Below are 25,517 nucleotides of genomic sequence, written 5' to 3' on the forward strand. Positions count from 1 at the left end.
CACAGATAGTATCTCTTCTAAAAAGTGAATTTCTCACAACTTAAGGAGTTTCTGAAATATTAAGGGCGTTGGTTCTTCTTTCTGTGATGTGTATGGCATATGTACTTTTCTATTTGTGTTGTCTTTTTTAATTTAAACTTTTAAATTAAAATATAGTTACATCTCTTGTCTCTTCTGTCCTCACTCTAACCCTTCCTATACGTATCTCATTCTTTCTTAGATTGGTGGTCTCTTTTTTATTTATTACATATAATATTTTCTGAGTCTAGTTAGTGTTGCTTGTGTGTGTATGTATATATATATGTGTATATATATATGTATATATATATAAATAATTTCAGGACTATTTCATATTAGATAACTAGTTAGGGGCCTTATCCCTGGGAGAGGCTAAATTTCTCTTGTTTAGCAATCACTAATTACCTGTAGTTCTGTGTTCATGGGTGGAATCCCCAACAAAAGATACATCTACAACACAGTTCCTACACCTAAGGCCCATGGAACATTTTGGAAGAGGAGATGAAAAGATTTTAAGATCCAGAGAAACAGGAAGTTCACTATCAGTTAGGAATGATAGGAAAGCCACACCATATCTGAACAATATGGATACAGGTGTTTATGTACATGGGAATGCACAGAATGCCAGAGCAGGGTATAAGGTGTCGTTCTCTACTGTTTTACACCTCACTGTCTTGAGAGAGGTTTTCTTACTGACTCAAAAGCTGACATTTTGGTCAGCCAGTGAACATGTCTCTATGTCTCTGCTTCCTAATGTCAGGGTTACAGTCATGTGTAGCTGTGCTCAGCTTGCTACCTGGGTGCTGGGGCTTTGAATTCAGGTACTCATGACTGCAGAGCAAAGTGCTCTTAGCCATCTCTTCAGCTCAACCGTGTTTTACTGTTTGTAGTTGCCAGTACTTAGTGTGTATAAAGTCTAAAGTTTTATTTGAAGAAAGAACTTTTAGGTAAGTTCCTGAAAAGTAGGCAACAAACTGTTAAAGTTTGCCTTTGCAGTGATATATCCCTACAAATGACAAATAACAAAGGGGGGAGATTACATTGTATAAGTTTTAAAAAAAACCACTAAAGTTTTGACATTGTTAAATAGGGGTCCTGGTCCTTAAACAGATTTTTTTTTTTATGGTGCTCTCATATTAGGCCCTGGGTATAGAGAGAAAGCACAGTGATTGTGTGGGGTACTGAGTCTCTATTCTCCTTAAATACTTTGTGTATGGAATACTGAATGGTGACTAGGAGACAGTGTTGGTAACATAGTTGTTGGATTGTAATTGCTACTCATTGTACGCTGAAAATCTTTTTTTCCCCACTCTCCTCCCCTCAACAGAATATGACAGATACCTAGCGTCTAGCAAAAGAATGGCAGCCGCTTATCTTGACCCAAACTTGAATCACACACCAAGTTCGAGTACTAAGACTCATCTGGGTACTGGTATGGAACGGTCCCCTGGTGCAATGGAGCGAGTATTAAAAGTCTTTCATTATTTTGAAAGCAATAGTGAGCCAACCACCTGGGCCAGTATTATCAGGCATGGAGATGCTACTGATGTCAGGGTAAGTATGTCTTCTCATATGGCATTTTAAATAGTTATGTTTCAATGGCATATAACCCCCATCTCCACACCCCCCAGAAAGATGAAATAGTTTTTATTTAATGTCTTATTTATCGTCACATGTTGTAGAAATGTTAACATTTTCTTTCTGATATATACCCAATGGGCTAGGGATAAAGGTGGTCAGTGTTGGAGCATTTGCCTAATAGTGAGAAGCACTGGGTTTGATTTCCCCAGCACTTAGCAGGTAGGACATTGCTAATATGTAACTATTATTTTCATAGGAAAATAATAACTAAATCACATTTTAATCATGCCCTGAAATTTACTTGTTTTCCCACCTAATTATTTTAACTCTTAAAAGGGACAAGGAGGGGGTTGGAGAGTTATCTCTGTGGTTAAGGGCACTGACTGTTCTTCCAGAGGACCTGGATTCAAATCCCAGAACCCACATGGCAGCTCACAACTGTCTGTAACTCCAAGATCTGACACTCTCAAAAACATACATGAAAACAAACAAACAAACAAACAAACAAATGCAGGCAAAACACCAGTGCACATAAAATAAGGGCAAATGAACAAACAAACAAACAAACAAATAAATAAATAAGATTTTATGTGTATGAGTTTAAAAAATTGAAAGAGACAAGGAAGCAATGTAATTGAAATAACCTCTAATTTTGTAAAGTAAAATGATTTTTCTAGGAAGTGTAAATTTGGTAGTGTTCCCTTATCTTCAGATTCCTGTATCTTGAATATATGATGTATTTCAAGCACTGTGTTGTAGGGATGTGAGAGGTTTATAGTAGTTCATTTTCTGACACTGTAATAAAGCTTATGAGTCAGTTAAGGTTGATTTTGGCTCTTAGTTCTGAGATTCTAGTAATGAAAGTGGTCCTATTGCTTTGAGCCTCTGTCAAGGCCACATAGCATAGTAAGTAGCATGCTCCACTTCTGAGCCAGGAAACAGGAAGAGGAAGAGAGTGCTGGAATCATTTAGCACCCCTCAGGGATACTCCTCATTAGCCCCTCCTAAAAGTATCTCTACCCTTGCACTAAACATAGCGAGGCCCCTTTAGAAGCCCTTGCCTTTACAGCATAGAATCTGTAGGACAGAGACATGGCAGAGTGTAGAGTATTTTCCTCTAGGGTGTACTGTATACAGGCTGGTAGGGTACTAGGAAGCTTGAAGGTAGGCCCAGCACCTAACTGGAGCTAGTACTGCAAAGGTCCCTGGATTTTTAAGGGGAATGAGAGCTATAGAGACTTAGGGATAGAGATTTAGGGATGAGACAGGCAAGGCAGAGGGAAAGTATACTTTTGAAAGTTAGGAGTGAGCAGGTAACATAAGGATTCAGAAAATGGAGTCTATGGATTTCCAGAAGGCATTTGCTTTGGTGAGGTGTTGAAGCATCCTTCTTCACACTCTCCTCTTATCCATAGTCATTCTTAGATAACAGGAGTTTCTCTTCTTTTCTTTTTAACCATAATTAAATGAGTTAATTTAAATTAATTTACTGTTTTATTCAGATAAAGAGATTGATAGATTTTATTTAAAGCTAAAATTTTCACGAATTTATACTTTTCTGTTATCCCTGTACAATCACTCTATTGATTGGCTATGATGATAGGTTAATTATTAGAAGGAGCATGATGGGGGATGGCATGTTCCTTTTTAGGGATATGGAGGTGTTAGGAGCTGTCTTTCCTATCTTGAAGGCCATCTCCACCTTTATGTGTAGCACTTGAGTGTGAGGAAGCCTCTTGTCTTCTGGTGGTGTGACCTTTGAGATGGGGCACATGGGCATCTGTCATATGTGTGAGTGCCCAAATGGTAACCAAGGTTAGGTGCAAGCTGTGTATCCAACTGTAATTATTAAATAGTTCTGGCATGATATTTTGTTCAATATTAAACAACTCAAGAGCCCTTGTTGGTGGATAGCATGTATATACATTGTTCAGAATTTCAGCAGATATCCTGGAGACATATGTGTCATTACTTCAGAACAGGAACCATTAGCCAAAACTGTGCAGTATTAGAATTATTAACCCAGGAGCATTGTCGTAATACTTTAGAATAGTGACAAAGAAAACTTCAAGTCCTCCAAACACAAAGAATTCTTACCTAGAAGAAAGAACCATTTACCCATATTTCCTGTGTAACAGCAGATGGGGAAAAATGCTATAAGAGCATCTTTAGAGTGTTTAAGGAAATCACTGGTCTCTCCAAAACTGACACCAGATGAACTGTCCAGTCAGGATTCTAACACACAGGTGCTGCCTACAGAGGATGTGAAAAGTTAGCAGTATAGGCTTTCTTGGAAGAACTTTTATGTGGTATAATGAACATGGAGAAAGTGATCTCAGAAGAGACTGTGTCAGGGCCTTGTTACATGACCTTTCAGTCTAGTTTGTATCTGTCTTAAGTCTTCACATTTTCTTAAGAGTTTAGTCCTGATCTTGCTCTGCTCTGTACTTTGTCATGTACTGGGCTCTTGTACTCATCCTCAGTTCTGTCTGTCTGACTGTACCTCCCTTCATAATACTTTGATTTATTGTGCATTTTATTTAGTCATGCCGTTGCCAAACAAACAAATTAAAAAGGCTCATGTCAGCCCTAAGTAGAGTATTTGTTGGTGCCATTTTTTTCCAGTAGCAAGTTTGTTCATCATTTCTTTGTGTCACATTTCAGTAATTTTCACAATATTCCAGACTTACTTTTTTTTTCTTTCTTTATATGCTATGATGAATTCAATTAGATGTTTTGATGTTTGTTTAATTGTTTGGGGGATCCATGCACCACACCTGTATAAGAAAGCAAACTTACTAGATAAATTGTGTGTATGTCCTGACTCCTGTATGTACTACCTCTCTTCTTTGAGTTCCCTACCCGTTCTTTGAGGTATAACACCATTGAAATTTTGCATATAATCTCTTCAGTAGTCTATAAACAGTATAAGTGATATGAAAGCTTGCATTTCTTATTTATAATACAAAGCTAGAAGTGCTTAAGCTTTGTGAGGAAGGTGCATGGAAAGCCAAGACAATACAAAAGTTATTCTTCTTGTGCCAAGCAGTGCTATGTCGTAAGTATGAAGGAAAATTCCAGGAGATAAAAAGCTTTATTCCAGTTAACCCAATAGGGGTAGGACAGTGATACAGCTTTATTGCTAATAAGGAGAAAATTCTAGTGTCCTTGATAGAAGATCAAACCAGCCATAGTATTCCCTCAAGACAAAGGCCAACCCAGATTCTGTGAAGGTTGAGAGAGGAGAAGCTGTCACCTTTTAGCAGTTTTTAAGCAGTAGAGGTTGGTTCAGGAGGTTAAAGGAAGACAGAACCTCTGTTAGTGTGAAGGGTTGGTGAAGTATCAAATGCTGGCCTGGAAGCTATAGTATACTATCCAGAAGACCTAGCTAGGTTGTTACGCTAAATAAGACCTTTCTTTATAGATGAAGCTGCTTTCTAGTAGAAAATGTCATCCACCCCTTTCATAGCTAGGGAAGAAGTGTAGGTGTCTGGCTTCAGAATTCAGAGAACAGGGCTAAGGAGGTGCTTCACTGTTAAAGAGAGTTTGATGTTCTTCAGAGCACTCTAGCTTCTGGGATTTCAAGGCCCTCTTCTGGCGCTCATGAGCGCTTGCATGTACATGCACGTACACACCCACGAACACACACAGTATAAATAAGTAAAAAATAAAATTAAATAAACTCAAAGAACATAGGACTCAGAGAGGGCCTAGAAGTTAAGAGTGTGTATAGCTCTGACAGAGGACTATTGCTTCACACCATATATAACTATAGCTAATGGATCCAACTCCTCTCCTGGTCTCTGTAGGCACCTGTACTTTTCTAGAGGATTTGGCTAAGGAAGCTACACTTTTGTTTTGCTAAACAAAATGGGGCTTTTTTCCACATGCCCAAGATGACATTGGCCAGGCGTATGTAAAACTAGGCCTCCCCGACAGAGGCTTCTTTCTCTCCTAGCTAATGTTTGAAAAGAAAGTGAGTAGGTATACTGACCTATAGTTCTCCTCCTACAGTTTATCCTGTGGCTGTGGGTGGGTAGGGTTGAAATATACCAAATCTTTTCCTTATTTTAATTCCAGAGTGAAGTCTGATGAGAAAACACCCAGTTTACTTTCATTGAGTATTGTTCTTGCCTCATTCAAAGCACATTCAGCTGGTGCATAGAGCTTTTATAAATGCATAGATCACATTTGGGGTTCAGCATGCTTCACAAGCCACTTGGAAATGGCTGGTATTATTTGAGTCTGTCAAATAAGTTATAAGTAAGTAAATTATAAGTAAGTAAATTTAAGGGTAACATTAGATCTTAGCATTTGGTGACTGCTTTTCTGATTAGATTGGGAAATACTCCAGTGTCTAGAGGTGTGTGTGTGTGTGTGTGTGTGTGTGTGTGAGAGAGAGAGAGAGAGAGAGAGAATGAGAGAATGTGAGTAATGAGTTCTGTTAAGGATGATGGAGCCAGATGAAAGGGACTTTGGATCAGGTTGCCTGGGTTCCACCACAGGCCTGGAAGATCTTCTGTGAACAGTCCACGGTTTACAGTGCTTGCTGGGTGTTGTCTCTGGCACTTCACCAGTCAGGTTAGACAGTGTGATTAGACAGTGTGCCCATGGTAGGATTGATTTTTAGCTTTTTTCATCACATTAATAACCTTAAGGTTGGTTTTATGTATTGCCAAGGTGAGATGAAAGATAGTCTCTAACATCCTGTGTGAAGTGACTGGTTTGTTTTGTTGGTGCACAATTTGTTGTACTTTATAAGATGTTTGGTTTCAACAGGCTACTCTTGTCCTGTGCTGGTAGTATACCATAAATGGCAGCAGCTAGAAAGGTGTACAGCGAGAACTGTTTTATGTTTCCACCTCTGGTTCTCAGTATGATAGTCCATTAGTAGTGAAGGACTGCATGGAACAAGTGCTATCCTATAGAAGTTTTGAGATGACCATTGTTTTATTTTCATCCTTAAATATTCTTTTATTGAGATACCGATTTGAAGCCAGGTACCACATGAACACCTGTACTCCTAGCACTCTGGGAGGCAAAGACAAGCAGATTTCTGTGAGTTTGAGGCCAGCCTGGTCTACAAAGTAAGTTCGGGACAGCCAAGGCTGCACAGAGAAACCCTGTCTTGAAAAATCAAAACAAACGAATGAATGAAAAAAAAAAAACCCCACAAACAAACAAAGACATTATGAGTATTTAGCCCAGAAAACTCTTGTTTTTGAATCCTGGCATAAATTGAGAAATGGAGGTTTTTAGCCAAATATGGTTTTATATTTCATAGGAGTAGATGGTTCAAGACCTGCAAAGCTAGGATAAGAAGTTAAAGTTGATTTCAGTGGCATATTTATAAAACCACTCCTCTTACTGTGTTCCAGAAATCTTGTGTCTGTGTTTGTGTGTGTTGTGTGGTGATGGGAGCATTGCAGAGCAACAGTGCAGTGTCTTGGGAACACGTTTTTGTTTTTTTTTTTCCCCAGTTACTCAAGTTTTAGTTAAGTCTAAATGTAGTCAAGTTGACAACCAAAAATAGCCATCACAAGTACACCCCTTGTCATCTTGATATACAATCATATTGCCTTATGTCATGCCTAGTTTCCATAAGAAAACAAACACATATTTTTTGCCAAGCAGTTGTCAAGGGTACTTGAGTTCACCAGCCTGTGTTGGTGCACACCTTTAATCTCAATACTAGGGAGGCAGAGGCAGGTGGATTTTTCTGGGTTTGAAGCCAGCCTGGTGCACAGAGTGAGATCCAGCCCTGCCAGCACTACACAGAGAAACCTTGTCTCAAAAATAAACCAAACCAAACCAAACCAAACCAATAATTGTGTTCCCAGAGGAAAGTAATTGGTTTTCAGTTTTACTCATTGGGTTACTGAGTATGCAAGTTCCTCAGTTAGGAACTTGTGACTTCTGTATTTACAGTGTCTGTTGCTGCCCTGAGAAATTGGTAAGAAATTTGTAGAGTGAAGAAAATGATGGGCCATGTATAAAAGTATGATGAAAAAGCAAAGAGGTGGGAAAAAGTAAAATCTCTGTATGCCTGTTGATTTTGACTGATTCCTGACTGTAACTGATTCATCAAGAGGCTATAGTGTGGGACACTTTGTTACTGTAACACAGGCTGAGGTCATTTTGGGTTTCTTCAAACAGCATGACCAAATGATCAGACTTAATTTTCTGCTCCATAAAACACCAAGAGTAGATAGAAGCTTGGTTTCTGCTAGTGCTCACTATAGAGCTGGGTTAAGTTCACTATGTCTGGTTTGCTACAGGTGGGCTCCTGTAAGTGCCCATGAGCTATAAGGATATGCAAGTGACCTTTTAAAGGAGTCATCGAAGATAGCACCTGTTGGAATGGGATGCCCCATAGCATGTTAATGGTGACAAATACCAGTGTGAGAAGTAAATTGTGCTCTGCAGGATGAGGTGCGGAAGGACAGGCTAGGTGAGCATAAAATGGTGAATAGAGTAGGATTGACATGTGGAGTGTGTGTGGCATAAACAAGAGAGGGCATGCTTGTATTATTGAGCTGCAAGGAAGTGATGTGGTGCCTATGATCTGCTCTTCTGAGTAGCCTTGTTATACACTGGTGTAGGATTAGCAGAGTTGGGACGGGGAGACAGGAGTGCCTTTGAGAATTTCAGAGCAGCAGCACCTGAAAGTAGCTGAAGGACTCATGGTTTGTTAAGGAGGAGATATACAAGTGACATTTGATTTGAGAGTGTCACAAAGGTTAGCCTATGTTTCTTTCCTATGGGAAAACCTCCACTTAGAACCAAGGATTTAAGATAGTAACTTGGGCTGAGGTAAACTCTGACTGGCCCTCTGTGGCAGCATAACCTTATATAGGATGCAGCCTGTCCTGTCATTTATAGTGACTGTTGGGAATTCTTGAGGTGTTGCAGCAGAAAGGACATCTTATGCCTGCCTGTGTTCCACGGAAGTCTGTAGATTGTAGACGTTCTTCCTGTCTTGATAAGGATTCATCTTCTTTATGAATCTATCCTGGATTCTTCAGCCTGATATTTTGCTTCTTCTGGTATCATGTCTAATTTCTCTTGTCTCTTCCATGCCTCTCTGTCATTCTCTGTATTGATCGTGATCTCCTATTCAGTGCTGGGAGATCTGAAAGGGAGCCAACTGACTGATTCATCCACTTAAGTCTCAGAGCCTGCCATGTACATGTATAAGGTACAGAATAACGTACACTTCCTCACTGTCTGTATAGCTGTTTTTTGTTTGTTTTTCAAAACAGGATTTCTCTGTCTAACCTTGGTTGTCCTGGACTCCTTTGTATACCAGGCTGTCCTTGAACTAAGATATCCACCTGCCCCTACCTCCCTGAACGCTAGGATTACAGATGTGTGTCACCATGCCTGGCTCTCTATAACCTTTTTTATTTTTATTTATTTTACTTTTTAATGGTACTTGTGTTTTTTTTTTTTTTTTTTTTTTTTTTTTTTTTTTTTTTTTTTTTTTTTAAATAGAGAAGGTTGAGGATCTGGGAGATAGCCCAGATGTTAACAGTGCAAGCATGAGGACCTGAGTTCAAGTCCCTAATATTCATACAAAAAGCTAGGCATAGCTGATGGTATTTGTAACTCAACTGCTGTTAGAGGAGAGGAGAAGCAGGAGAGAAAGGCAAATTCCAGGAGCTTTCTTGCCAACACATAGTTAAAACAATGAGCTTGTGATTTATTTAGTGATAGGCTAGAGGAAAGAGGAAGACACTCAGCGTCCTTCTTTGGACTCTGTATATACACATAGGTGTACATACACGTATGCACAACACACACACACACACACAAACACACATGCATATACATTAAATATAAAATAGAGAGAAGGTTGATGTGGTGGTTTGAATAAGAATGGCCCCATAGGGTCATATGTTTGAATGCTTAGTCATCAGGGAGTGGCACTATTTGAAAGGATTAGAAGGACTAAGAGGTGTGACTTTATTGGAAGAAGTTAGTCACTGGGGGTGGCCTTTGAGGTTTCAGAAGCCCATGCCAGGCCTAGAGTCTCTTTCTGCTTACAGATCATGATGTAGCTCCCAGCTACTGCTGTAGCACCTGCCTGCACGCTGTAGTGATGATAAGAAACTAAATTTCTGTAACTGAAAGCAAGCCCCAGTTAAATGCTTTCTTTTATAAGAATTGCTATGGTCGTGGTATCTCTTCACAGCAATAGTATGGTGACTAAGACAATTGAGAATATTTTTTATTATATTATTAATAGCATAGACCATAATAAAAATTCCTTAGTAAATCTAAAGCTTTAAATTAATAGCTAAATTTAAAAAAAAATTAAGTGTGTGTATTTTACCTGGATATGTGTTAGTGTATCATGTACCTGTAGTGCCTGAGGTTAGAAGAAGTTACCAGTTTCTCTGAAACTGGAGTTACAGGCAGTTGTTGGGTTTGTTGGGAACCAAATCCAGGTTCTCTGCAAGAGCAGCACGTGTTCTTAATTGCTGAGCCATCTTCCTGAGTTTTAAAAACTATTATATTCTTTCATTGATATTTTATGATGATGACAGCTTCCTTTAAGGAAGCTCTTTTTATCTGGGAGAGATAATACAGTGGGTTATGCTTTGTATGTCCTATGTACAAAGTGCAGCCAGCATCTGACTCAATCATATACCTACATAGCTTATACATTTGCCATGATTTGGGTTATATTTGGTTTTTGAGAAGAGTTTCTCTGTGTAACAGCCCTGGCTGTCCTGCAACTCTCTTTGTAACCAGACTGTCCTTGAACTCACAGAAGTCTTCCTGCCTCTGTCTCACAAGTGCAGGGATTAAAGGCAGGAACCCCCTTCCCCAGCATTTGGGATATAGTTATAGTAATTAAAAAACAAGTGTTGGGCTATTTTATTATTAGCCGTAAGATTATTGTGGCGGCATTATTTAACCCACTATCACAAATAATAAGACACAGACACCTGTTAGATTTATAATTGCCTTATTTACCTTGTTCTGGGCAGATATTTTACCTACAGTGGCTTACTGTCCTCGCCATCCTTCTTCCAGCCCCCGTCCAATGCCATCCATTTTAATCCTCCTCATCTAAACTATCCTCCATACATAATTCCATGGTGGTTGTATTCTTTATCTGGGCTTTTTTACATATGCTATTATTGGAGTCCTTTCTCCAGGCATACACGATTTCTTCTCCACGCTAACCTGTTGTGGTATCCTCCTTCCTCCTCTCTCCCATCCCTCTGTCTCCTGTGATTTTCTCTTGGACCCCATGCCTGGGAACCACACCTACCCCTGCCCAGGTATAGGCCATTTAATCAACCAATCAAGTATGTCTTAGGCAGGTTTACAAAATCAAAATAGGTGTAACCGGAACTTGAGGGCCAGTAACATGCATCAGACTAACTCCTAACAGGGTATCTTTTTGCTTGGCTTCCCCAAGCAGGCAGGTGCAGGAGAGAAGGCCATCCTAAAGCTTACCTTTTCGTAGACCCAGGAGGAATTTTACCTTTCCTGTCGACATATTTGAAGTCTCCTGAACTCAGAGAGCATAGTAAGTGGCAGTGTGTTTGGAGGCATTTAAAATTGCCACGTTCTAATGTATACAAAGCTAAGAAAACTAATTATGACCAATTCATAGAATACATAATAGTTATTATGTTTTTATAAATGGTATTAATGTTATAGCCCAGTCTTTCAGAAGATCTTGTTTTAGAAAGTAGAACCTGATGGGGCTGGTCTGCTCTGACAGAATTGAGATGATGTGAAGGTGGAGCTGCTGAAATGTCTTACATTTATATTGCCTTGTTTGTCAATAAAGAAATAGGAAGACACTCTTTTTGTGTCCCCCTCCCCCCAAAAAGTTTTTTCTTCTTCACAAAGATAGTGCTGCATAGGTGCTGTAGGGATGGCTCAGCAGTTAAGAACATTGGCTGCTCTTCCAGAGGACCTGGGTTCAACTCCCAGCAACAATTTGTGGCTCATGACCATCTATAAAAGGATCTAATGCTCTCTTCTGGCTTGGAATAGTACATGCAGACAGAACACTCACAACTTTAGAAAAAATTATTGCTGCATAAGAAATAATTCTTATGAGGTTAACATTTTATTTATATTATATGCTTATTAAGATTTTCAATAACTAATTGGATGTTTTTTGGTCTGTAACCATCATTTCTGTGGGGTGTGTTCTAGGGTATCATTCAGAAGATAGTCGACAGTCACAAAGTAAAGCATGTGGCCTGCTATGGATTTCGCCTCAGTCACCTGCGATCGGAGGAGGTGCACTGGCTGCACGTGGACATGGGTGTCTCCAGTGTGAGGGAGAAATATGAACTCGCCCACCCACCAGAGGAGTGGAAGTAAGATTCTGATCACCATGGCATGCCCATGCTGTATTACTTTGTATGTTAAAAATATGAGTGAGACAATGAATGTGTGTGTCAGCTTTTATACTGCGTGTCATCACTATTCCTGCGTAGAGGAAATTGCCTCGTAGTGAGTAGCCAGTGACTATTTAGACTCAGTTAAACATGCTTCTTTTTCCATTCCTTGTCTTCTGTCAACATGGTCTTTGCTGATAATAGTTGTTCTTAATGCTGCTTTTTGATCCATTGTTGATCTCTCACATAGTGGGGCTAGACTTGTTTAGGAGGAAATCACAGCTGATGGCTTCATCAGTGAGCTAACCTATGTTTACCTGAAAAGAAGGATGCACATTTGTTCATATATAGGATGACTGTAGGAATTAGCTCTTAGTGATTCCTGCTCAAACAGGAATGTAATTGAAGTTATTATTTTTATATTTATTTGTTTGTTTGTTTTAAGATAGGGTTTGTCTGTGTAGCCCTGCTTGTCCTGGAATGAACTTTGTAGACCAGGCTGTCCTCAAACTCGGATCCGCCTGCCTCAGCTTCCCAAGTGCTGGGATTAAAGGCATGCACTACCATGCATGGTTAATTGAAGTTATTTTAAAGTGACTCAAATGAATTTCCAGCCGGGCAGTAGTGGCACATGCCTTTGATTCTAGCAGATGGATCTCTGTGAGTTTGAGGTCAGCCTCAAACAGAATATGTTCCAGTAAGCATGTGCTGCACAGAAAAACTATCTTGAAAAACCAACCAACCAACCAGAGAGAAAGTGTCCCGGAAAATGAAAAATAAATAAACTAAAAATTTCTAGTCATTTGTCCTTTTCCTGGTTAATTTATATTAGTAAGTGAATCCTTTTAGTTGGAAAACATTAAATCTTAATTAAAAAGTAGGCTTTGTCCATGTTGCGTCCTCAGGCATGTATATACTCAAGAAGGTCAGTATCTTAAAGGCCTCGCTCAACAGGGAAAGCCAGCTTGTTTAGATGAAACATGAATTCATACAGTTTTGTATCAATTGTGTAGTTCATCAGATAGTGCAGTTGTATTTTTTAAATTTGTCAGATCACTGGGGTGAGCAAACTATTTCTGCAGAGTATAATTAGATTGGTTTCTACCAGCCAATGATAGGGAAGGGAAAATTGGCTTTTGAACAGTTAGACAGTTTTATGTTTAAAAATTAAATATGTAAATGTCAAATAAAAATAACTGCAGGTTTTTACCTGCTATGGTTATGTTGTTTTTCTTTTGCATAGACACCTTGGCGGGGGTGGGGGGGTTGAGTTCAGATACCTTATTTATGTTCAGGAATTTTATTGTTTAAAGCACAAGCTTTTCTGTTATTATTCTTTTAGGCCAGTTTATTTTACCTTAAGTCAAGTAAAATAGAGTAGTTTTTATTGCTGAAACAAGATTTGATGTTTGAAAAATTAGTGGAGTTGAATATTGCTGAGAACATTGTAGAGATGACCAGAGGAAGCAGGATCATATGCATGGAGAATGTAAAGATGTTATCGACTCTCCCTCAATCCCTCTGCTTCTCCCTTTCTCCTTCCTTCCCTCCCATGTGATGTATGTTTGTTGTGTGTTTGTGTATGCTGTGTTTGTGCGTGTGTTCTCTATTAAATCTTCACATGTTCTTGGATGGGGCACAGAGAAACTGGTAAGCAGATTGATGCAGTCATTGGTCCTAAAGATGTTGGCTAGAGAAGAGCAGGGATGGTGTGGTGGTAAGTAGTGGGTCAGGAGTCTTTCCAAGGCAGTGCTGAGAGATCTTGAATGTCCAGTTGCAATGTTTGAGCCACTTCTGCTTAGAAATATTCTGTAGCTTCTCTGTATGAAGATTCAGCTCCAGAGGTTTAGCCTTCTTTGCAAGTAGGGCTGCTCCTTTCTTCCTGCTCTGCTGACATTGGTTCCTCAGGTTGCAGCTTCCACTAAACTCTGAAGTGTATCTTAGGGTTTTGCACCTATATTGCAATCCAAGTCTCTTCCTGTGTTGTCTTTGATAGTTGTTGGGTCAGCTACCCTTCCCTTCTTTCTGACTTCCTCTGTCCTACACTCTCCTCTGTTTTCATAAAATCTTCATGACTTTTCATTTGGCTCATTTGAGACATGAGCTTTTTAAACACATCAAGTGTGTTGCTTAAGGATGTGACTGTGGAGTATAATATACTTCCCTTTGCCAGTGGATGTATTATTTGTTTTTGTGAGTGCTCAGCTGTGTCACTACCCAGTGTCTGTTTGTTCAGCTTTTTCTCTTAGGAACTGTCATACTCATCACTTTGTCCCTGGCTCTGGTTTTGCTTAGGATTCCATTAGTCTAGAGTATAAAACTTTAATGGAAATGGAATAAGGTAATGTAGTGATAGTATGATTGTAAAATAAGCAAAAGGGAAAATAATGTGATAGTGTTCAAGTAGCAACCAAACTGTTTGCTACAGTAATGAAAATGAATTTCTTCTTCTTTATTGTTACATTCAGATTTTTCTAAAGAATGTATTTGACCCAAAAGTCATTGCTGTCTCAGTTTTGCTTAGCTGTGTTTCATAATTTCGATAGTGTTTGTATTGCCAGTTAACATGTTGATTTTGATTCTGAATTTCCCCATCAACCAATGATTATGCTGTTGAGTTGTTTTCATGCATCACAACAAGAATCTCTCTCTCTCTTCCACAGTTTAGTTTTGGCTGGCCTGGAACTCACTATGTAGACCAGACTAACCTAGAATTTACAGAGATTCCCTAGTCTCTTCCTCCCATGTGCTGTGATTAAAGGCATGTGCCACCACACTGGATGAGAAGAGGAGAAGAGTAAACAGTTTTATGATGCTTTTTTTTTTTTTTTTACTCTTTTTAAATTCTGTTCAGATGAGTCTTTGCTTTCAGTGATTAGTTGATGTCTTATCTTTTTAGAATGAATGTATGTAGTTGTGTGGCCAGACGTGGTGGTACATGCCTTTAATCTCAGAATTTGGGAGGCGAAGGCAGGAGGATTGCCTCAGGTATATGACCACCTGGGCTACCTAGTGAGTTTCTGGCTAACCAGGATTTCATAGCAAGACCCTATATCAGAGCAAACAGACAAGAGAAGGGAATGGGAAGCAATTGTTGTGGATCCCTATACAAGCTTCTTTTTTATGCTGTTCCAGCATTACATTGTTTACATTTGTCTGCTGGAAAAGAACATGTTAATGTATTAACTAGCTTTTGTTTCTGTTTTTCTGAAACATCCTGCCTGATTCTACATTTAAGATTGTAATGCTTTCAGTAATAATTCATGTTTTGACATGAATTTTTTTCTTACATTGTTTTTGTCAGTAACATCATGGTCTAGAAGAGAGTACTATGTGACAGTTCAGTGCTCTCCGTGCCCATCCCCCGTCTGACTGATACTTTGGAAGAATACTCTTTAGGTTGTTTCTTTGATTTGGGTTTGTCTACTGTTGAGTCATGATTATGTTAAGGTTATATTTGTCTTTTGAAACAAGATGTCAGGATGGTTTTTGTTTTTATTTTTTGAGACAGGGTCTTTCTGTGCTTGTCCAACAGGCCGGCCTTGGACTCACCGAGACCCACCTGCTTCAGCCTCCTGAGTGTTGGGCCAGTTACAATGTTATTACTGCATGATAAGTGTGTTCTGGGAGACTCAATTTACCAAGAAGCCCACTTGGGATCAGTAGGCTGTGGTGGGGACATTTGGGTTTCTCCTCTTACTGTTTCCCCTTTGTAATGTAATAGGCAATACACTTGAGACCATGCAGTCAGCGTTGTTTTCAGTGTAATACCACCCACTAGTCATAGCATTTGTTACTGATTCTGCCTTGATTGGCATGATAATTTTTACTAAATGATCACTTTTGTATCCATCCTTTTCTGTTTGGTTTTTTTAATGGCAAGTGTAAGAATGAGTTTGCCCACACCATTTTGCTTGTGAGGGTTATCTGTGTTGTTTAATGAAGCTGTACCTTGTTTATTTCACTATATAACTAATAGCTAATCTATCTTAGTATCAGTATTTAGATATTTTTTAGTTCCCAGTAATTGCTTAACTTGTAGGCATCTTATGCTTACAGTTGATGTGAGCTCCAGGAAGCAAGATGCCTGTGACACTGCTGAGAACAGATTGCTTTGGAGCCGTAGAAAAGGATAACTTTATTGGGGCATGTTATATTTAACTGGTATTTGGAAATCCATGGAGAAGCAACATAGCTAGCCTTGGCATGGTAACAGAAGTGTACAGAGAACGCTGAGCTTTGTGAAGAGGAGGTAGGGTAAGAAGGATGTGGGTGAAAAGTGTCCCAGGCTGAAGACTATGGATTGGAATTGAATAAGACTGGAATTAAATTAGAGCACCTTGAGCAAAGAGTCTTTGTAGGATACATACAATTTAGTGTTTGGTCTCCAAACAGAGACCAGAGTTCTTTAGGGGCAGCCTTGCCTTTCTACATACAAACAAACTGGATTTAGTTCCTTTTTGTGTGGAGTAATAAGGTCTGTTTTACTCTGATTTTGCCTATACTTCCCTGTTTTTACCTGAGAGAAATTCTACATCTAATTTTTCTTTTTTCAATTTTTATTTTTCAAGACAGGGTTTCTCTGTGTAGCCTTGGCTGTCCTGGACTCGCTTTATATACCAGGCTGGCCTGGAACTCACAGAGATCTGCCTGTTCCTGTTTCTGCCTCCTGAGTGCTGGCATTACAGGCATGCGCCACCACGCCAGGCTTACATCTACTGCTTTATTGTTTCCTAATAGCTATAGTTACATCACCTGTGAATGTGCACTGTGTGTGTGAGTGTATGAAAACAGGTGAATATTAACCTGTCGCTATTACTGAATTGTGTGCTCACTTCCCTTCTTGGCCCCTATTGCCACTTTAGAGTGGGCCTAGTCAAGAGAAACTTTAACCCTGTGATATCACTTCTCTGCTTAGAACATGATAGTATCCTTTCTTGTTGAGAAAAGCCCTACTGTCAAGATTTGCAGGAGTTTGTGTGACCAGCTTTCTTTCTGGAACCTTGGTTGTTTTTTTTTTTTTGTTTGTTTGTTTGTTTGTTTGTTTGTTTTTGAGACACAGGGTTTCTCTGTGTTGCCTTGGCTGTTCCGGACTCACTTTGTTCACTAGGCTGGCCTCAAACTCACAGAAATTTGCCTGCCTCTGCTTAGATTACAGGCATGTACTACTGCTCTTGGCTAGAGCCTTGTTTCTGATTAGGTTTTGCTTCTTTTATTCACTTGCCTTTCCAAGTGACCTGTAGCTTCCTTCCTCCTTTCTTTTATTTAGATTATAGTCAGGGGTCACTGCCTCAGAATGCCTCTGAGTGCCCTCCACCAGTTTCAGTGTTTATTTCCACTGCACATAGATGTATGTTTGTTCTCTGACTTGCACAAAGACACAAGTTTTTGGAGAGCCAGCACCCTGCCTCTATTCAGTGTTTGTTGAGTAATGCCTAACATGACCTACTTCAGGGGCTACTTTATGGTGATGTGCCATTGGTTGTTCCACAGTTGTGTTTCCATGCTCATTCATTTCTCTAGCATCCTTGTGAGGGAATTGAGTCTCAGGCTGACAGTAAGTGACATAGCACAGTTCCATTGTAGGCAGTCTTGATCTTATAGAAAGATGGCACCTATGTAACATGCTGACAAATTTCTAAGTTTCTGGTTGTTTCCTGTGGCTGACACCGAGAATTAGTATCAGAATGCTGTGTGTGGAGCCAGGCCAGGCAGTGTTTGAGTGGGGACCTGCTGGGAATTGAACTCAGGACCTCTGGGAAAGCAACCAGTGCTCTTAACCTCTGAGCCATCTCTCCAGCCCTGTTTTCTTAATTGTAACTGCCAGGACACTCAGAGTGAAGACTCCTGTGGCACTGAAACTTACTGAGCAAATACTTTCTTAGACTGCAGAAAGTCAAGGACTATACCTCTCTCTATACTCTTCTATACTCTCATTATTATTGATGAAACAGTACACACAAGTAGTTAGAACTGTGGCTGTTAGTTTCATAGTCTCATTTGCATGTTGCTGAATGAAACACACCAGACACTATAAACACACAGTGTGTAGTCCCTGGTATAAATTAGTTGTAGGGTGCTTGAGGATGGGAGAGTAAGTGTACCTGACCTATGGGCTGCAGGCTTTGCTGTCCTCATCCTCTGCTTTATTTCAGATTGAATTGAAGCACCTGCTGCATTGGTATACTAGGTTTGTGCTGAAAGAGGCTCCATTTAAATATTGTATGTGATACTTCTTTCAAAATTATATTTCACAGTTAATTGGCATTGAGGTACTCAAAAATAATAAGATAGTTGTAGACTGTAAATTGAGAAAGTGATTTATTCCTATTCACTGTATTTTGTGAATTGTCCTTTAGGTATGAATTGAGAATTCGTTACTTGCCAAAAGGATTTCTAAACCAGTTTACTGAAGATAAGCCAACACTGAATTTCTTCTATCAACAGGTATAAAAACATTTTCTTTTATATGCTGCTTTGTTTCTTTGAATCATCTTTATTTTGTGTTTTTATTTTAGAGTAATATTAAACCTTGTATTTGAGAATGACTATAAATGTAGAGTAGTTCAGTATTAAGGAGTGTTAACTCAAGAGCAGTTATTTTTTGTACACTTGGGCAAGTCTTAAAAAATGCTTGTTCTGTCCAGAAGAGGTGGTCACACCTTTAGTCTCAGTAATCAGGAGGCAGAGGCAGGTGCCTCTGTGGATTTTAGGCCAGCCTGGTGTATAGAATAAGTCCCAGGACAGCAAGGGGTGTACAGAGAAACCCTGTCTGGAGAAACCAAAACCAAACTACCAAACAACCCCACCCCCTAAAAAAAAGAAATAAGGGAAATAAACAGTGAAGGTGAGGAGCTCCGAGTCTTATAGCACAACTCCAGGATGTGACTATATTCGTTGACTGAAGAGAACACTGGAGCAGAATATGAGCAGTGCTATGGCATTAATGGGGTGCTAGTAGAGGGATATTGCACAAATATCTGTTCAGCTGTTTGAAGAGAGTAGGTGTTTTCAGACAAGTGGTTTCAAGCTGGGAACTGACTGCTCTGAAGAAATGCTTTGTAGAATTTTGGAGTAAAGCTCTCTCATATATGTGTTGTAGTAAATAAAAAAAGTGTTGGGCATTCATTCATTCATTCATTCATCAAGAGTATCATGGTGGCATTATCTAACCCGATATTACAAATAATAAGACACAGACACCCGTTACATTTTATAATTGCCTTATTTACCTTGGGTCTAACTCACCTCACCATCCACCTCCCACCCCCATCCAATGGCATCCTCCTTAATCATTCTATCTTCCATCCATAATCTTATAAATACTTGCTTTTATTTTTCATCTGGGCCTTTTCACGCCGTTATTGGAGTTCTTCCTGGCCCGATGTGGTTTTTTCTGCAGGCTCCTCCATCTGTGTCTCGTGTTTCTCTCTGTCCTCCAAAGCCCAGGAACCTTAGTCATGCCTACCCCATTTTGCCCTGCCCAATCAGATATGTCTTAGGCAGATTTACAAAACAGATCGGTGGAACCAGATCTTAAGGGACAGCAACATATCAGACCAACCTCCAATATATGTGAGGATGTTTTCCTTGAAGATTGTTATCATTGTCTCTTTTTTGCAACTAACTATGCATTTGGCTTTAATGAGTGACTTAGAACATTTGATTGATTTTTCTGCCTGTGAACAGTGTTTGGAAATTGCAGTAACTGACCCTCTGGACAGTTGGTTAATGTGTTTATCATCAGTATGGTATTGACCAAGTGCTACCTGCTCTGAAATCTGCCCTGGGTGACTGAAAGCAACTGATTGTCTTTTGGCCTTCCTCCATCTAAGAAAGTAGGGAGTCTGTATGGAAGTCGCAAATTTAAGTGAAGCTTATGCTGTATTATTCCAGCTGCTCAGCAATAAGCTTATATAAAGGGATTTTATGCTAAATTACAGGTTGATTCCCCCAAGCAGTTAAGTAGGTAAGCAGTGGCAGGCATGAGACTTGGGGGTTTTGCAAGGAAAAACCATACTAACGGCTGTGTGACAAATGGGATCAAAATCTTAGAACTAGAAGCTGGTAGCCTAGCAGCTAATAGTTGAAATGTTTTTCTTGGGCAGTGGTCAACGTACTTTTTCTGCAGAGCCAGAGAGTGAATATTTTAGGCTTTGAAGATCAAGATACGTAATTGAAGACAATAAGTAGGTGTATAGGAAGAGAAGAAACCAGTTTTGACAAGTGTTTGTGTTGATGTTTCTCATAATGTAATTAAGTGTAGTTTTGGTAATAGAGATGTGTTGTGAAGGAGAGCTGACAAAATTCTGCTCTAGGTTCAGAGTGCTTGTCCCCGTCTTCTAAATCAGCTGCAGGTTTTGGGAGTTTGGTCTCTTAATTCAAATCTGTGTGGAGATTGTAAGCATTCCAGATTTGCAAATGTCTTCATGCTGACAGGTATTGAGACATACTGGTGTTATTCATGAGTGTGTGTGTGCGTGCGTGTGCGTGCTTAAATTTATTATTATTTGCATGTGTGTAGTTTATATGTGTGAATATGGGGATCATGTGCCACAATGTGCATGTGGATGTCAGAGGACAACTTTCAGGAGTCCCTTTTCTCTCTCCACTCTGGGTTCCTGGGATCAAACTCAGGTAATAAGACCTATGTGGCAGGCCCCTTTATTTCCTCAGCCATCTTACTGTGTTTTGAAACGACCCACTGTGGGATGGCAGGATTGTGACATGGTTTAATTGTGCATGTTTATTGCTGGAAGTGTCACCATTGTTGCTTTATGTTAGACTTCAGGAGTGTTGCTTTGCAGATTTGTTGCAGGATATTTGATCACACTGTAAACCCCAAGATTGTTTTGTTTACTGGAAAAACCTGATTCTAGTTGTGGTATGGCTCACACTTGGCACATCTTTAATTCAAGAGCTTTCTGCTTGAACAGGGTTAAATAAAGTTAACCATAGGTCAAGAGGCAATGCAAGCAACCAGTTGACAGGGAGTGCACATAGGAGAAAAAAAAAAACAAAACAGAGAATAAGAGGAACTCAGGAGGGGCTAGAGAGATAGCTCAGAGGTTAAGAGCACTGGCTGCTCTTCCAGAGGTCCTGAGTTCAATTCCCAGCAACTACATGGTGGCTCACAACCATCTGTAATAAGATCTGTTTTTTTCTTCTGGCCTGCAGGTGTACATGCAGATAGAACATTGTATACATAATAAAATATTTTTTTTTAAAAAAAGAGGATCTCAGGAGGGCAGATAGAGAGGTGCAAAGGAAGTAGAAGGGAGGGACATTTAGTTGGGGGAGGGATCTGGAACATCAGCTGGGTGCTCTCTTTGCCTCTGAGCTAGCAGCCTTTCACCCCCACATCTGGCTCCTGAGTCTTGATTGGTAAACGATTGAGATTTTGTTTAAAAACAACACAGATTAATAATATAGAATGGAGAGTTAGGTGAAGACTGCAAGATTGCACATTGGGTTTTGAAGAATATGAATTTTTGTGGCCCTTGCTCTGAGGCCCCCAAATGCTTTGGAAACTGGAGTTATTGCTCAAAGAAAAATTGTGTTGTAGTTTAGTAGAAATGCAGCTCTTGCTGCTCATTTCTGCTTTGGGCTGAGTGGGAAGAGCATGAAGCAACAGAGTGTTGTTGTGGTGCAATGTATCAGTTGTTCAAAGTCACACTGGTAAGCAGTCTTAGACTACACAAACCTGCCTTGGCAAAAGGTGGAAAGATATTTGCCACACAAACCTGGCAACTTGAGTTCAGTTGCTGGAACCCATGTAAATGTGGAAGGAGAGAAACACCACTACAAAGTTGTCCTCTGATCTGCACACTTGTGCTGTGGAACATGCATATGCATCAAAGACTTAGGTTGTAGTTATTTTTCGGTATTACTTACTTTATATCCAGAGTTGAGCATAATTACTGACAGAATGTGAACAAATATGTAAAAAAAAAAAATAAATTCAGCAGCTATTTAGTGATTGATATATTGCAAACATTCCTGTCTCCTCTTTCCTTATTTCAGGTGAAGAGTGACTACATGCTAGAGATAGCAGATCAAGTAGACCAAGAAATAGCTTTGAAGTTGGGTTGTCTGGAAATTAGGTAGGTGGGATCACTACATTGATTTTGTGTTTGTTTAATTTTCTGAGTACTTTCCTCTTTTATAAAATTATCTGTAAAATTGTGATTAAATTATAAGAGGATTTGTTTAATTTTCTAGGCACTTTCTTTTATAAAATTACCAGTAAAATTGTGATTAAGCTATGAGAGGATTCCACAATACTTACTTACTCCTTGGATCTTCTTCCCCAGTTGTTTTTTCATTTAACAGTTTGAACACTCCTTTTATACACATGTCATTGTATGTGTCCCCTGATTTCAGGCGATCCTACTGGGAGATGCGGGGCAACGCCTTAGAAAAGAAGTCCAACTATGAAGTGTTAGAGTAAGTACTGCCCATTTGAGCTGTCCTTGTGGACTCTGAGCGTACCTCTTCCTGTCTCTTCTCTACTGAGAACTTGCCTGAGGTCTTCTCAGTCTTTATTTGGAGGAGAAAAAGCTTTTAAGAAAAAAAAAATTCTAATGATTTTAATTTTATTTATAAACACTTAAATGCTTTGATAAATATCTTACACTAATAATGTGTATGACCTTAACAGCATATGCACTTGTATACATACACAAATGTATTTGGTTTTTAAAAAAGATATTCATTAAATTTACTGAAATAATACTTTGCTTCTGTTTTACATTGTAATTCAGAATTGCTCATAAATTGGATATTAATTATTTACTTTCTCTGCAGATCAAGTAAGGATTCCTTTTTTTTTTTAACAAATGGAGAAGTGAGAGTTATTTGCTACTCATATATTAGAGAATGTAGAATATGAAAAAATTTCTCATAATGATACTAGTTTGTATATTTGTCTATTGTGTTTGGTTGTTTTAAATATATGTAAGGGAAACTGGACCTGTGTCTTTAGAAGTTCTGTACTTTGTTATGTTGATAATTAATTGAGCAAGAAAGTTGCTTTTTTTCTCTGTCTGAGCCAAGCTCCATTTTACTGTTATTTGCCACTATTGTTTCCATCTGTATTGGTACTGAAGTTTTTGTGGTATTTTGAGAAATGTGCTAAAATAACATCAGAGGTCACCCAGAGCTCATCTGTTGAAATGAAGACTAGACATGGTTTTAGATATTATTTAGACTTTGTATGTCAGTCCAAATACTTTTATAGTATGTGAGTTTAACATTCCCCCAATTTCAAAATAGGAGTTTGCAGGGTAGAAATGGTCACAGAAAAAGAAAAGTATTTTGGAAGAGAGTTACTGATGGTGGTAGTAGATACTATAGAATAATTTTGGTTATTGGTAAGCTGCCACAGGTCCCGTCTGCCCATTATGTTTCAAAGTGCCCAAAGCTAGTGCATCTTCCACTTTCTGAGCTTAAGACATCTTGTATTAGGTTCATGACAGCAGACAATAAATAAGTTTGTGAAGTTATGTCACATGCATTCTATCCACTAATTAATGAGATGAGTACAAAAGTAATTCAACAGGACTTTTACTGTCCTTCCTTAATAGTTTAGGTCTAGTATTCACTGTAGTTTGTGTCTTTTATTTTAATAGGCTACATTCTTCAGTCTTAAAAGACTCCTAGTGCTTAAAATGCAGATTGCAAGAATTAGAGAAAACATGAAAGGTTGCTTGTCAGTAGGTTTCTTTGTTTTGCTTTTGGTGGTGGTTGTATGAGGTAGGGTTTCATTTAGCCTGCTGGCTTTGAACATTCAATCTTCCTGTCTTTACTTCCAAGTACTAGGATTACAGGTATCCATCTGGGCGAAGTATTTGGAGAAAGTTCTATTCAGGTTCACGTTTCTTTGTTAGAAATTAGTCTGGTTTTGCAGTACAGTCAATGTAAAATTGGCTTCTAAAATTTATAGAAATTCAGGTAATGAGACCAAGTAAACAGAAGAGAAAGAATTGGGGTTTTAGTTGGCACCTTCAAAATTTTGTGATGTGATGTTTTTGTGAGAAATCAGAAAAATGGACTGTGAGATTCCTTTGCAAAGGTTGGTATAGCTAGTGTTTGCTACTGTAAGGATTTTTTCTTCCACCCTTCTCCACCCCTTTCTTCTGTTCAACTCTCTAAACTCTCTTAACACTAGGTAAGAGGAAAAAAAGGATAAAGAGGAAGGGAAAGAGATCTTGAATAAAGTCAGGGGTCGGAAAGGGGCCAATTTTATTGATAGACTACTTCTTGCTAACTAGGGGTGTCAAGTTCCTTGAGGCAAAGTTGATCTTTGAAGTCAGGATATCTAATTTCTTCTTGTTGTTTCTTCTATGTGTACAGCTGCTTAACCACGACCAACAGCACCCAGCCACCAATGAGCAACCCACTTATGGGGCTCTAGCATTTATATACCCTCTGTAAAGTCCTGAGCATTCCAAAGATCACTTATTTGCAGAAACTATCTGCAGCTGGCAAAATCATGCATTCCTCTGCTAGAGCAGGAGGGAAATCATAGTCATCTGTTACAAAGCAGCTCCATATCTCCACACCTGGGATTAAAGTGAAAACATAATATTTCTATGTTTTTTTTAAAGAAACCAAAATTCCAGAATTGTCACTACAGGTCAGGGCTCTTGTACTTATTACTACTTTAACAGAGGAGGAAGAGACAGAGCGATTGTGTAAGCTCATTTCTTCTTAGAGGATATGACTGAGCACCTGAATGACATGACCTGGTATTTATGTGTAATGATCACACAGGTAAACATGGTGGCTACTGCAAGAAAGAGGTCTTATATCCTGTGACTATAACTTCACTTTGCCCTTTTTTTATGTGCTTCACCATTAAATACCTGAGCTTTTACACTTCTGCCAGAGTGACTCTGGAGCTATGATATTTGTATGATGTCACTTCCCACCTCCAAAGTTTGGTGATAGCCAAGTGGTTACATGTGCAAAACACCTGACTCCATGCCTAGCTCTTCTCTTGCTGCTTGATCAGAAGGCCTTTGTGGTGTACAGTAGTGGTCATGCTGGTACCTGTCTGTTGGTATTAGCAGAAAATTGGATGTCATGATCCCAGCATTGAGTTTGAGTTGACTGTAATTACCACTGTAAAGAGGAGAGATGATCAGCCAGCATAACATGAAACTGTAGAACTCTTCCAAAGAACAATGGCAAATAGGAGTAACAGAGTACAGGTGTCATCATTTGGGTTATTTTGGAGGACCCTTGAATGGGTTTAAGTTTGTTTTCAAAGGTAATGAAATGTTCTCTAGTTATTGGAAGTTTAAGTTACATTGTCAAATGGCTCCTTTGTAGGAGCCAGAGGGCTCAAGGACACCACAAGAAAATATTCCACAGAATTGGCTAACCAGGGCTCATAGGGGCTCACAGAGACTGAACTAAAAACTAAGGAGCATGCATGGGTCTGAGCTAGGTCCTCTGCATACATGTTATGGTTGTATAGCTTAATAGCTTAGGTTTCTTCTTCTTCTTCTTCTTCTTCTTCTTCTTCTTCTTCTTCTTCTT

At 39.2% G+C, this 25,517-nt stretch overlaps 1 protein-coding gene across 17 annotated transcripts in view; it reads left to right on the forward strand.

Annotated features, from left to right (window-relative positions):
- The window catches only part of Ptk2 (protein tyrosine kinase 2), a 152,490-nt gene that overhangs the window by 10,960 nt on the left and 116,013 nt on the right, over nucleotides 1-25,517 (forward strand). For all 17 annotated transcript variants that reach the window (XM_055626593.1, XM_055626585.1, XM_055626584.1 and 14 more), the window contains exons 2-6: nucleotides 1,346-1,572; nucleotides 11,785-11,951; nucleotides 18,332-18,419; nucleotides 21,996-22,075; nucleotides 22,356-22,418. In XM_055626593.1, coding sequence (XP_055482568.1) covers nucleotides 1,346-1,572; nucleotides 11,785-11,951; nucleotides 18,332-18,419; nucleotides 21,996-22,075; nucleotides 22,356-22,418 — 625 coding nt within the window. The remainder of the gene's footprint in view (nucleotides 1-1,345; nucleotides 1,573-11,784; nucleotides 11,952-18,331; nucleotides 18,420-21,995; nucleotides 22,076-22,355; nucleotides 22,419-25,517) is intronic.

Source organism: Psammomys obesus, unplaced genomic scaffold, assembly GCF_907164565.1.
Source record: "Psammomys obesus unplaced genomic scaffold, mPsaObe1.curated_primary_1811, whole genome shotgun sequence".
Taxonomy (NCBI): Eukaryota; Metazoa; Chordata; class Mammalia; order Rodentia; family Muridae; genus Psammomys; species Psammomys obesus.